Source organism: Diadema setosum, chromosome 22, assembly GCF_964275005.1.
Source record: "Diadema setosum chromosome 22, eeDiaSeto1, whole genome shotgun sequence".
Classification (NCBI taxonomy): domain Eukaryota; kingdom Metazoa; phylum Echinodermata; class Echinoidea; order Diadematoida; family Diadematidae; genus Diadema; species Diadema setosum.
The window spans coordinates 14,694,911-14,707,125 of NC_092706.1; the positions used below are offsets into that span (position 1 = coordinate 14,694,911).

A 12,215-nucleotide genomic window follows, 5' to 3' on the forward strand; every position below is an offset into this window, starting at 1 on the left:
GGCAGTAATTAGATGCAAAAGTCAAGTGTGCGATACAAGGATAGTGTACCTTTAGCAGTTGTTGCCGAGCATGACGGGTTTGTTATCACTGGAGAGAGACACACAGATCTAGAAGTAGCGAATTAATGATCGTAAGACAGTTGAATAAGAGTTCAGCCATTTAGTAAAGCAGACACTCGCATAGCTATATACATCGTTATCACCCTTCCAGTCACTCTGAGCTTCCTTTTCAGAGTCAAAACCGGATGCGACTATCGACTTTCACTATTTGCCGGGTCGACTTATTCAAAGCGGGCTCGTTGATAGTTTTGTTAATTTAGTAACGTGTCATTTAATTCTCATCTTCCCCTTCTCTTCCATTTCCTCCCACTTGTCACACCCATATAGCAGAGTGAAATTGCCAAAAGTTTGATTGAAAGTTCAACACATCGAGAAAAATCTTGTCAGAACTATACAGTGGACGACACTTGAGCATTTCATTCGTAATCAATATTTTTCTTATTCATGACGATTTCGATGTTTCACGGAATTGCATTTGTGTTTCTTATAACGGTAATATTATTCCCCCTGCTTTCTGATAGAGGTAAGTCAAATGCTTTTTCATTCTACTAGTTAAGAGTGAAAATATGTTGAATTTCCTTCATAATTTCTTTCTATCCTCTTCCATGACGTCATAAAGTTTGTACCACTTTTCCGCTCAACTCCGACAAATTAAACTGATAACACCTAATTACCGGTATATGTTCTTTATATATTATGTCAGATTAGTGCTCGAACATACCCAGTTGATTAACTTCGATTTCATTCCATCAAATGCTCAGTTTCTAAATGCACACCACATGCCTGTCTTTACCATTGCGTATCGCTCATCTTTTATAAGCACAGATGGCGAAAAGTAATTACATCATAAAGACGTAACTGTTTTCCTTATATAGGGAGTGGCTGGCTATTATACAATGAGACATGAATTAATTGTCTTCTTGCCCATGAGACAGATCCAGTTTGGCACAATAACACCTAATTACCGGTATAATATTCTTTATGCATTATGTCAGATTAGTGACCTGACATACCCAGTTGAGTAACTTCAATTTCATTCCATCAATCTTTGCAGAGTTTCTAACTGCACACCCCATGCCTGTCTTTACCATTTATGTATCGCTCATCTTTTATAGGCAGAGATGGCGAAACGTAATTACCATCATAAAGACGTAACTGTTTTCCTTGTATAGTGAGCGGCTGGCCATTATACAATGAGACATGAATTAATTGTCTTCTTGTCTATGAGACAGATCCAGTTTGGCACATCAAACATTTTTTAGTCGCGGCTTCGCACAAGGGTTCAAAGGAAATAGACAGTTGTGACTCCACCTGTTGAACTTCAGTGGGATAATTATATGCAAGGATGTCCAGGCGAGCTCGCCTCGTACCTCCTCGAGTATAGGCGTTTTCACATCAGCCCGATGTTTCGAAATAGCGCGCTATTTTCTGACTTGGGAAATTTTCCCGATAGCGAAATAGCGCGCTATTTGATAATGTGAACACAAATTAGCGCGCTAATTGTATCGCTCTGATCGAGAAAATTTCTCGACTCCAACTCGGGAAATTTCTGAAATAGCGGGATAGTAGCGCGCTATTTGATAATGTGAAAACGACTCGAGAAATTAGCGCGATGAATCCCATCATGCCTAGCGTGTGTGACCCGATCGATCGAGGCAAACTGCACACAAATCATGAGGAATTTTTGAGAGGGCACACACATTACTGATGCTGTTTGCACATACTCAGCTGTCGAATTAGCTATTTTAAAATTTTTAACTATTCGGGCCACTCCCTCTTCGGGCTGATGTGAATAAGAAATGAAATAGCGCTCTGATTCGCAATCGCGGAAAATATTTCGAGCTTGGATTTTTATCGGGCTGATGTGAAAACGCCTTGTGTGTATATCCTTGCTCTCACACATGCGCATAATTATACGCACCATTATACGCACTGTACAGAGTAGCTTTAATGATTAATAATCATGCTTGCTGATGACTGACAATGCAATACAAAAAAAAACATAAACACAAGTCATTTTTGTTGTAGAAAGCTGACATCGGTCAATACACAGCTATCAAACATAATCATCTACCACGCCTCTCCAACTAACTAATTAATTGGTTCTAACAGATAGCATATTGAACTATATACTCCTGAACTTTGGATGCAAATATCGTACGCCCAATTTTACCAAACATGCGTTGGCTAACCCAAAATACTGCAGTGGATCTACACAGTAAGAGTAACAAAACTGAACACACACACACACACACACACACACCCACACACACACACACATACACACAAATACAACAAACAAAGGAAAAAAACGAGGATACCGTTTTACACAATTCGTCAAAATGAGGAACTGCGTGGCATCAGCTTTATGCACAATGTACAGGATTAGCTCTCTTCTGCCATAGAGTAGCATCTCCATGCTTGTTCTAACCCGACTATTATATTGTTGGTAGCGGAGTGGCAGGCTACAATTAGTCCGTCATAACTTATTTACCAACTTACCCATCGGGACAGTAGTTATCCACTTATCCACTTATCTTATCCACTATATGCTGTGGCATCGTGGATAAGACTCCCGACTCCCGATTGGAGGACCCAAGTTCGAATCCCACCTAGTGCTTACGTCCTTGGATAAGATGTTTTTACCCACTGTGTCCCTCTCGACCCAGGTGTATAAATGGGAACCTGGCAACGCTAGGGTAATAATGATAGCAGGGCCCTCTGCTAGAGCGGAGGCAACACTGAAGAGTCTACCCTTGATAAAGAAGACCTTATTACCATTATTATAATGTCCGACGTTCGTGGTTTTATTCGATTTCATTTATATCGTATTCGAGGAACAGAAACTGGCAAATGTTATTTCAGCTAGGTGGTCTCACACACACTGAAATGACGCAAATCAGAGACTTCATTCCACCATGTATGTGAGAGACAGAATATATTCCATTGACACAAAGAGACACAAAGAAAAACTGGTAATGGCAGATTCAACCTGCACTCATCTCCTAAGACGATAGAAGTGAAATCGGCCTTCTTCGTAAGCCGAAACAACGAGATGATACCGTTTGAACAGCATCGGAATATATTGATATTTGGAAATGACAAGACAGAAAGTCGCAAAGTAAGGCAAATAATAAATGTGTTAAAATCAATATTTTACGTGACGCTGCACTAGCATCAACTTCCTTCAAGGCGCGCTTTGCTCTGCATAGGATTTTGCTTAAAGGGATGGTATATTTTTGATGGAGATGAGAATTGCGCTTTTATTGTTTATGAGATACCAAGAAAACACTCATGAAATAGTACAGAGCATACGATGCGATTCTTAGAGGAATTCAAAGTTTATTAGATAAGAATCGGTGTTGAACGGTCGAGACACCCATAAGCAAAGTAAAACAAAGCGATCCTAATAAAATGTGGGTCCCACCTTTTATTAGAATTACTCTCGTTCTCAGCCATCTCAAAACCAATTTTCATCAGAGAAACGTTGAATTCCTCTTTGAATTACGTGTTCTTTCATATTTCATAAAAGGTTTCTCATTATCACACACGCACACACCCTCACACACACACACACACACAAACACACACACACACACACACATACACAAAATGTTAGAAACCTGAAGTTAGGTCCAAACCAAAACTATATACAATCCATACAACTTGCCATATATAAAACAAATATTCTCACTGATTCAAAATCTCACACTCTCATAAGAGACCTTTTCGTTCTTATAATGGATGTTGTCATTGAGGCAGCTAATACATTTCTCTATCTTTTTCATTTCTTTCACAGAATCTACAGGATTGACAGTTTTGTACCTGTATGACATAGAAGAAGCTCGTGTAAGACTCCACGGTCGAGATGACACCGTCTGGGACGCACTGCTTGGCGGCGGCAGTCTTGGCTTGTTTTCTGGGGGTGACTAGCGCCATCGACGGTGGCTCTGTGCGTCTCGATCAGTACCACAACTACAACCGCCTCACACTGCGGCTCCGGAACTTGACCAACACGTACCCGAGATTTACATACCTTCACACGATTGGACAGTCCGTCCAAGGTGATTTTACCTTGAATATCTTTTACAACGCAGTAATATTTCTCAACGTATGTATCATTGCTACATCTATGGTTATTATGAATATGATTGCTTTTTAATTGTGCTAAAGTCTTGGTGTCGTTTTTTTTTTTTCCCCTTGGAAATAGTATTGGTCAGCATGACGCATGTTAAAACTCACGCTAAGCAATAAAAGTTAATACATAGATAGATAAATGAAAACAGACGATTGCAGTGATATTATGTTATCTGGGCAATTCACTGAGGTGGCTCGTAACTTAACAACAGAACACTATTATTTAGTGAGCTTGACAGTGGCTAGAGATACACCAGAATGCGTCCCTCTAGAAATCCGAAATGTAAATGTCAGTGGTAGGCACGTTTAAAGTCTGCCTTGTCATAATATACGTTTCTTACATACCGAATATTACCCAAAGAGTCCCCTCATACGCTGAAAACCCTTCTATACAGACGAGTAGAAAAAAAAAAGCAGAGTGTATCGATGGCATAATACAAAGAAGTAAGTAAATGAGATAATAGATTAATGTGGACGCACTTCCAAATCTGTCATCTGTAGGCCTATACTAAGAATATTGGCCACTAGATCATAGCCGCTGTAATGACAGCTTCGTAGTGTTGATTTTTCTTTCTATCATGCCAAATAATTTTTTCTTTCGTTGCCTTGCACACACACACACACACACACACACACACACACACACACACACACACATACACACACACACATGAAGGCAAGGAACTATGGGTGCTTGTCATCGCGGGTCATGACCCGGATAAACATGTTGTCGGCAGACCGGAAGCGAAATATGTTGGGAATATGCACGGAGATGAGGTAAGTGTCTGTTATTTCAAGGAGAGGAGAACCGGTCCATATAACCGGTCATTATAACAGGGCAGCATCCAATCACAGGGCCTCCTGGAAAAAAAAAAAAAAACGACAACAACAACAACTAAATTGCTGTCCAATTTTAGGGCGCTGCTGATATAAAGGGATAATTCAACAGGGGCTGAGAATACATGAAGATACCCGAGTCCATGAAACTTAATAAGAATTTAAGTGAATGTCTGACTGACTGACGAGACAAGTAGAAAAGAAACAAAAGAGAAAACGAATTAGAAAGAGAAAATATCGAACAGTCATTGGATCTTTTCGCTGCTCACAATACATTAAGTATGTACATCCAGAGAGGCGAGACAAAAATTGCGTCTCGAAATGTCCTACAAAATGTTTTCATTTGCGTATTGCAGTTATATAATTTATGAATATTCCAATTCAACATTCAGGTTGAAAGATACATGATACAGTTTTTGTTCGCATGTTAGCAGAATTAAAGTTCAACTTTCATATTTCTGTGCACCAAATTTGGATATCAATGGTCACATGTTTTTAAACACTGCTGTTATCATCAAATCAGTGCTGTTAATATCTGAATCAGTATCATTATCTGCCAGTGATACATCAATTTTATTGTGAGAAAAAAAAATTATCCTTTTGTCATGTTTGCATGTCTTCCTTTTGCCTCTCCGCTTGCAAACCATAATACTGATAAGAATAATGAAATAATAATATTAAATGACAATATTAAGAATGATAATAATAATGATGGTGATGATGATGATGATGATGATAATAATAAAAATAATAATAATAATAATAATAATAATAATAATAATAATAATAATAATAATAATAATAATAATAATTACAATTATAACAATAATGATAAAATTCACATAGTGCATGTAAAAAAAAATAAATATATTCATGTCATGACTTATTGATGCACCTGTTCTCGTGTCTTCCTAAGACGGTCGGTCGAGAGATGCTGCTCCATTTCGCCGACTTTTTGCTCCTCAACTACGGCCAGGACATCGAAGTGACGCAGTTCCTGGACACCACCCGGCTCCACATTCTCGTCTCCATGAACCCCGATGGCTTTGAGGAGGCCACGCCCAGAAACTGCCGCAGCTTTACAGGAGGCAGGTATGGATGATGGTGTCGATCGTGATTAAAATCATAATAAAAGTAACAAAATATTTGGCGATGATGATGATGATGATGATATAATACATTGTACAGTGCTTATACAACGCATATCACTACCGTAGTGTCTCTAAGAGGGTTGAAAAAGAGAAATGTACTGTATGTACCGTAGATGTTGCAGTTTGCAAAACCAAAACTTATTCGTAATGGTAATGATAATGATCGATGATGATGATGATGATGATAACGATGATAAAGATAATGATTATTATTATTATTATTATTATTATTATTATTATCATTATTATTACTATTATTATTATTATTATTATTATTATTATCACAATGTATTATCATTATCATTACTGTTGTTATTGTTATTGTTAACATCATTATCATAATCATCATCATCGTCATTATCATTATTAGTTTATTCATCTTTATGATTCAAAGTTAGTGACGTGTGAGAAAAGAAGGCTTGTCACACGTGACTTGATGAATTCAGAGATTAAAATACATGTAGTAAGACAAGAACAAGCTGTGTTTGAAACGATGTGTTTTGATTTATTCCTTCATTACTGCAGGACAAATAGTAATAACTTCGACTTGAATCGGAACTTTCCGGATTATTTCGAGGAGAATCCGTACACGCGCCAACCCGAGACCCTTGCAATCATGCAATGGTTGGAAGAAAACCAATTTGTGTTGTCAGCCAACCTACATGGGGGCGCCCTTGTGGCAAACTACGCCTACGATAACACCTATCCAGGTGAGGAACGAAATAGGCGTTTAGTTCTTTTTTTTTTTCATGCCATGTAGCATGTTCAAGTATTATCATCTAGTGGCATGTGTCCATTCAATCCATAGATGATATCAAAAGACAAGAGAAACGTTGACATACATTGCAGACTTACAAAATATTATGAAATTGAAGCTTGTCATGTTCGGTTATGATAAGAATTAAAAACAACAACAACAATAATTTAGCCTTCGATTTCATTCGTGCAACAGTAATGTCAAAGACCTTTTTTAATACACCTTTCCTTTTTGCTGCAGAAAATAAGGTCAACAAGTCATCTGTGTACAGTCCGAGTCCGGATGATGACATCTTCCGTTTCCTAGCAACCATGTACTCTTACAACCACAGGACAATGCATATCCCGTCAGAGAATTCGTGCGGTAATGAAGGACAGTTCGAGGATGGGATAACCAACGGAGCGGACTGGTACCTCGTTGCTGGTAGGTTAACTACCTCATGAGACTGCGATGATGAACTAGACCAAGTGTGTATCGCTCATTCTTTACCTGTTTGCCATTATTGTACATTAAAAGAACCTTCTCAGCAGCTTAGCATGTTTAAAATGTGCAAACCGCACTTGATATTATGATTGATATCGTAATTGATATTGATAAAGTTGCAATTACAGTTAACAAGATGATTTGCCAAGTGTAATTTCAAGGGCAGTTTAGTGAGAACACATTAGTGCGTTCTTTATACAGTGTTTCTACTTTGCTGTAAAGACTTGTCAGATTCTCTCTTTTCTTCTGAGACTCCTGAAGGGAAAAAAAAAAATTGAGAGTCACGGTGAATTTCTGTCACGTTTCTGTCAGGTGGCATGCAGGACTATAATTATATGTTCGCTGGATGCATGGAGATCACTTTGGAGCTGGGCTGCTGCAAGTACCCCGATGCCTCGGAACTCAGGATGTACTGGGAGGACAACAGGGATGCGCTGATGGAGTACATCAAACAGGTGCACCGAGGTGAGACCACGTAGGGCGTGGTGGGGCGTGGTGGGTAGGGCGTGGTCATTGGTGTGCATCTGTTTAATGCATTGTTGGAGTTCATTAACAGGTGCACCAAGGTGGGACCGCTTATAGGGTGCGGTCTTACGTCGACCACGCCATTGTGATTCAACTGCTTTTAACATCAGCCAATTATGATGTTACAGTATTTTGTTGTACAAAATGTAGTTGTAATAGTAGTAGTAGTAGTAGTCGTAGTAGTAGCAGCAGTAGTAGTAGTAGTAGTGGTAGTGGTAGTAGTATTAGTGGTATTAGTAGTAGTAATAGTAGTAGTAGTAGTAGTAGTAGAAGTATCAGCAGCAGCAGCAGTAGTAGTAGAAGTAGCAGCAGCAGTAGTAGTATTAGTAGTAGCTTCTAGAATGGCATAGTGCTTTTATGGCTACCGCCCCCCACTACTACTACTTTAACTGCAACATACTGCCACTGCTTTTAGTTGTGTGATAATCATTACCAGCCACCACAAAAATGATGAGGCTGCCATTGCTGTCATAACATGCCGCGCTCTTACTACCTTTTAGACAACTACTGCTACATCTTTAATCACTTCTACTACCACTGAAATCTTTTCAGAGTGTGATCAAATAGAAAATAATTTCACTTCCACTGTTTCGTATACCCTTTTCTTGCAAGATGTGAATTTGATGTCCTCTGCTTTTTTCTTTTTCATTCACGGTTTTGTTGGTTGAAATTTGTCGAGAAAATAATCATGACATGCAATAGCAATGTGTAATTAGTTTGGTATATACAGTAGACTGAACAGCATGGACTGAATGTGATATTGAGGAAGCATATAAATTCAGTGCAAAAACCTTAGAATGTGTATCTCATACTTACGTTTTGATGATGTCCAGGAGTTGGAGTTTGATTTAGATCTCGAATAGATTTTGAAAAAGAAGAAGAAGATAACTTCTGAGTGGAGTTCTGTGAATTTTCTTCCCATACCATGATCCTATTAGGAGTTAAAGGTATTGTAATGACAGAGGAAGGCACACCAATCGCAAGTGCTGACGTAACAGTAGTCGGGCGTGACGTCACATTCAGAACGACAGTAGACGGGGAGTATTGGCGAATACTGCTTCCAGGGTCATACGAAGTACAGGTGAGTGAAAGGCAGTCATTTTTCTCTGGCAAGTACTCGCAATGATTGATCCAAGAGGTCGCCTGAAGAGGGCAGTAGTCATCACCATAATGTTATGAAGAATTCTTTCTAGGAGGAATGATATAACCGTTCCATCACGAATCTTTAAAAACTTTTTTTTTTTCTACTGCCTGATATAGGCCTCATGATTGTGAATTGTTTTATTTTTGACCCATTGAATCCACAGTGTAATGTGTCTTCAATAATATTTTTTTTTTTTCAGTGTCATCTCTTGTCTGCATTGGTGTTTGCTTTGCTGTTGAATGTCCGTTCAAACTTTGCCCTGGCGTCTATGTTGTGTCTGCCATTTTTGATTTGGTGAAACGAGCCTTACCTGCTAGACTGGCATGTTGGTGGTGTATACACTGACTTGGCATTCAGTCATAAATTTTTCATCGTTAGGCATCTTAGGGTCACTTTTTAGATCTTCTTTACCTTTTGTCAGTCCGTCATCTAATCCAGGGATTCTGTCAATCCCTACAGGTGGCAAAAGAAGGTTTCAAAACACAGACTAAAAAGGTTCAAGTCAACAATTACGTCTACAACGTGCAGGAGGTGGACTTCATTTTGGTGCAGATAGTGGATGACCCGGGTAGGGCGCCCTCTGCAGCCGCATCATTAATTGCCGTCGTCATAGCAACGATACTCGGACTCACGTGGATCATTTAGATATTCATGTCACATTATCTTTTCTGTAATTCTTCGACTCGCGTGTGTTTAGCATGGAAGGCGCATTGCAATACACATTGCTGTTAAATATTACACAACTAGAATGTGAAATTACCTCAAGTTATTATTGCTTTTGCCGACGAAAATAAATTTGAATGATCGTTCCACTTGAAACTGATGAAATTACACTGTATTTAATGCAAAACATGCATTCCCACGACTAGAATTGAATGTGATTTGGGGACAGTACAGAGGGTGTCTACCAACAATAGTGAATAGCAATTATTTTGCTATCTGCTTATGATGGTGATGTTTGAGTTTACGCAACCGATGCTTTGTGCTCTTCATCTACCGGTAATAGGGAGCTTTAGGTTTTAGACGCGCGGACGTTCAGAGGGAAAAAAACATGTTCTGAGCGTGCGCAGAAGCGCGCGTCAAGTCGATCTATTTTTAGCTTGCGTCGCCTGAGCTTTTCACTACGCGTACTGGGCTATTTTTACGTCCGCACAGTTTGCAACGTATAGAGCTACTTCATGCACCGATCAATGGGGGCGCGATTTTATTTCTTATACGTTGCGTCCCAGCGTATTATCTAAAGCTACTTTTCAACACGACGCAGGGGAGAGGAGAACGTCCAGCGCACTCGTCGTCTCAAACGTCCGCGCGTCAAAATCTAAAGCTCCCTAATAACGGATGAAAGACTGACAATTAAACAAATGGTTTAATCGTCCCAACACGTGATGGTTTTTAGATTGGTTGGGATGAGTGTGGATCTTTTTTCATCTCTGTAAGACTCGCCATACTTGTGATGAGATTTGTCCGTGGTTTTGCAATTCATATTTACGACCAAAGAAGAGGAAACACTTCGACCGCACTGTATTTTAGTAACATCGGCTAAAGAATCGTAAAGCAGCGGTAAGTTGATAGTGGCCAGTGACTGCCACTGAAACTTAACATTTGGTGTTAGCTGCCTTCAATTAAGAGTGTGTGAAATATTTAACCAAGATGCACTGTTGGTGATGTAGTTGAATCAATTTAATCGTTATCATCATGGGGTGGGAGAAATTTGCTCCTCCCCTAACGATCTTAACTGTTGTAAGACAGACGACTTTGAACATTTTGACATTTTGAACGTTGAGCAGATCTCTTACGACGGAAATGACAAACATGATGTTGTAGAGTTTACATGTAGGCCGACACTTGTACTGTACAGTGTATTTGGTACTGCTGTAGTTCAAATTTCACGACTTCCAGCGCTGAAACTGCCATGGTTGTTTACCGTTTTATCTACCATCCATTAGTGTCTCTATCGTCAAGTATTTTGTTGCATTATTTTTTTTTACTTGTTCCTCATTTCTCGTACTGTATTTTTGTTTTTTGCCTCATCTATACCTTTTTTTTCTGTTGTTTTCTGAAATTTTGACAGCTACACAAATTGTTTGCACAACATTGTGTAATCCTATCGATGCTTGTAAAACTCGTTATCAGATAGAGAGCAAAAGAGCTTTTCTAATGGCACCTCGCTTGTTTTAAAACGACTATTATTTTTGAAGCTATGATTTAACAAAAATCCCTTATTTTATTATTTTCCGTTTTTTAGCATATTCAATAGTAAATACATTACACGTGTACATGTGTCTCAAATTCGCAAGAATGGCTTTAAGTCGTTTTGCAGGCAAACTCCTCGTTTGTGACTGTCACATGATGATGCATTCAATGTTATTCTCTCTTCCCTTGAACAGACTACACCTTTACACTTGTGATAGCTTTGCGTCACTATGGTTGAGTTTACGTCGACGATAAAACATTGTTTCATAGAAAATGCCTTGATCCTTTTCCAGATCAAATTGTACAGTTGTACATGTATGTAAAGACGATTTTGTATAATTTTTGTATTCCTGTCACGAGATGTACAAATTCGGGGAAAGAATCTATATTTTGTATATGGAATATGCCAAGGGACATTATATGTGTGATTAAAAAAATACGACGTCAAAAATAAATAATGTCAATTTTGATACACTACAACGCTGTCCTCTGTGTTCCTGTGCGTGTGTAGACGCGTGTGTGGGGGTATCTGGCTGTGTGTGTGTGTGTGTGTGTGTGTGCGTATGTGTACTTAAAAATCCAGTCTAGATTTAAGTTAGTCTGATAGGAAAGAGCAAATACAGTATTACGAGTTCAACGGTATAAATTTGATCGAAATCGGATGAAAAATAAGGAAGTTATGACACTTCGAAGTTTCGCTATTTTTTTTTTTTTTTTTTTTGGGGGGGGGGGGGAACCGTTCTTGAACAGTCAATATGAATATGCAAATGGCAAAGAGAGCGTGTCATGCCCTCACAACTTGCCATGTAGTTTATACATAAAATTTTGACATTTCCAGTTTTTCATCCAAATGCAATTACGCCCGAGGCTCAAATCCTCATATCTCTAACTGATCACTATATTCTGGGAATGACGTTATGTTTCAGAC

The 12,215-nt window shown here is 38.9% G+C and overlaps 1 protein-coding gene across 1 annotated transcript; it reads left to right on the forward strand.

Annotated features, from left to right (window-relative positions):
• Positions 1 to 4,876: 4,876 nt before the first annotated feature.
• LOC140245002 (carboxypeptidase M-like) lies at positions 4,877 to 11,735 on the forward strand. Its single transcript, XM_072324593.1, has 7 exons — positions 4,877 to 4,974; positions 5,951 to 6,126; positions 6,711 to 6,895; positions 7,183 to 7,365; positions 7,738 to 7,890; positions 8,889 to 9,031; positions 9,554 to 11,735. The coding sequence occupies exons 1-7, from the start codon at positions 4,960 to 4,962 to the stop codon at positions 9,737 to 9,739; spliced, it is 1,041 nt and encodes a 346-aa protein (XP_072180694.1). The 5' UTR covers positions 4,877 to 4,959; the 3' UTR covers positions 9,740 to 11,735.
• Positions 11,736 to 12,215: the final 480 nt, after the last annotated feature.